General features: G+C 43.3%; 1 protein-coding gene across 1 annotated transcript in view; it reads left to right on the forward strand.

The window, feature by feature from the left end:
• Window positions 1-1,267, forward strand: part of LOC123169946 (mediator of RNA polymerase II transcription subunit 11) — a gene marked incomplete in the record, with an annotated part of 1,675 nt that extends 408 nt beyond the window's left edge. The window contains 2 exon segments of the mRNA XM_044587797.1: window positions 1-85; window positions 854-1,267. Coding sequence (XP_044443732.1) covers window positions 1-85; window positions 854-1,030 — 262 coding nt within the window.
• Window positions 1,268-1,624: the final 357 nt, after the last annotated feature.

Raw genomic sequence — 1,624 nt, forward strand, 5'->3', positions numbered from 1 at the left:
GGTCATGGAGGAGCTGGGAAACTCGCAGGGTCCCCGCGGCGACGCCGTCGTCGCCCACTGCCGCGAGTTCATGCTCTACATGAAGGTACCCCTCCCTCATCCATCCACCATCCCCGTCCGCAGATCTTTTCGCCCCATGCTCCTGGCTTGAAAACCAGGGGGAATGGATGGATCTGTTGCTGCAAGCGTCTGGGTGGTACACTAGCAGAACATGTGTGACCACCGTTTCAGGAGTTTGCTTTAAATTGCTTGCTGATGGATTGCTGTCACTTACCAGTGGGGGGATGCTATGCTTTGCGAGGTATCCTGCCGCCCGCCGATAATACTATACATGATGCACTGCTATTTTTGTGTGTCCACCCTATTCCTTTTGATATGAGCTTATTGCCTTCTTATTGTTGGAGTGCTACTGCTCTGAACCGCAATCGGTTAGTTCCGTTAGACAATTCATCTTTTAGCTTCCATGAAGCACATTGCCCCATATTGGTTGACATGCTCAACCATTATTTTTCATGCCTGTATATTGCACGAAAATTTGCAATCTTTGCTCATTGAAACAAGTGCTTCTGATGTCAATTAGTGATGTTTTTGAATTGAATGTTGTCTGCCTGTGTGCACCCTCCTTTGGTTGTTGTAAAATCAGGATTTTTTTTGGAAGCTGATCGTTAAGGGTCTCATGTCAAATTCTGATCCGACCCAATGATACATTCCTTCCACCAAAATACTTGCCTTATGTGAACCGATTAATCCATGGCATTCATATGACTTTCTCAGTTCTGAATATTTTTTTTGACACGTTATATTCGCCATGAATCATGCATGATAAATTAATTCTATATTGTGGCTGGAGCAGGAAATTCAAACTACATTGCGTGAGGAAATAAAAAGTGCTTGTGAATACCGGCCATTTGAGATGTGTGACTACAGTGCAAGGATTGCTAACGAGATTTGTTGCAAAAAGCTGGAGTATGTGATTGAGAAGATGGATGCCATGCAACTGAACATTGAGCCCAGCACCAATGAAGTTTAGCTAGTTTAACTGGCTATCTAGTGCCTGGTAGTGAAATGGTTAGTGCCAAAGCATCATGTGGCTTCCCCAACTCCAGCATCTTATGTTCCCTTCTTGCTATACATATCGAATGCGTCCCATGGCTTAATGTAGTGAATGAATTATGTAGGGTATAAGTTGCAATATCCCAGAAAGAAGATGTATTTCGACTACTACTGCTGCATATTTCATATATATCACGTCATTACAGCTATTTCAGATCCTTCAGTTGTGTTTCCACTTAGTTGATTTCAAACTTCTTCTGTACCATTGACACTCTTGCACTGCCAGATTGGCTATAACTTTCAAGGGATACCTAAATAGAGATAAACCCCCATAGTGTAAGTCTGCCATCCAGATCATTACCCAACGGCCAATGGAGCCATGAGGTTTGCCTCGTTGCACGTTTTGGCTATGCCATTTTATAATGGGCAGAACTTTGAAGTTTGACTATCATGTGACTCTTCATGTTCTTTGAAGTTTGGCTCCAGCGCCCGCACCTTTTGGCTATCGTCAAGCTTTGGTCTTCATGTTCTTCTTTGCACTATTCATTGCCAAATGTGACATGACTTAGGA

The sequence above is a fragment of the Triticum aestivum genome, chromosome 7D (genome assembly GCF_018294505.1).
Source record: "Triticum aestivum cultivar Chinese Spring chromosome 7D, IWGSC CS RefSeq v2.1, whole genome shotgun sequence".
Taxonomy (NCBI): Eukaryota; Viridiplantae; Streptophyta; class Magnoliopsida; order Poales; family Poaceae; genus Triticum; species Triticum aestivum.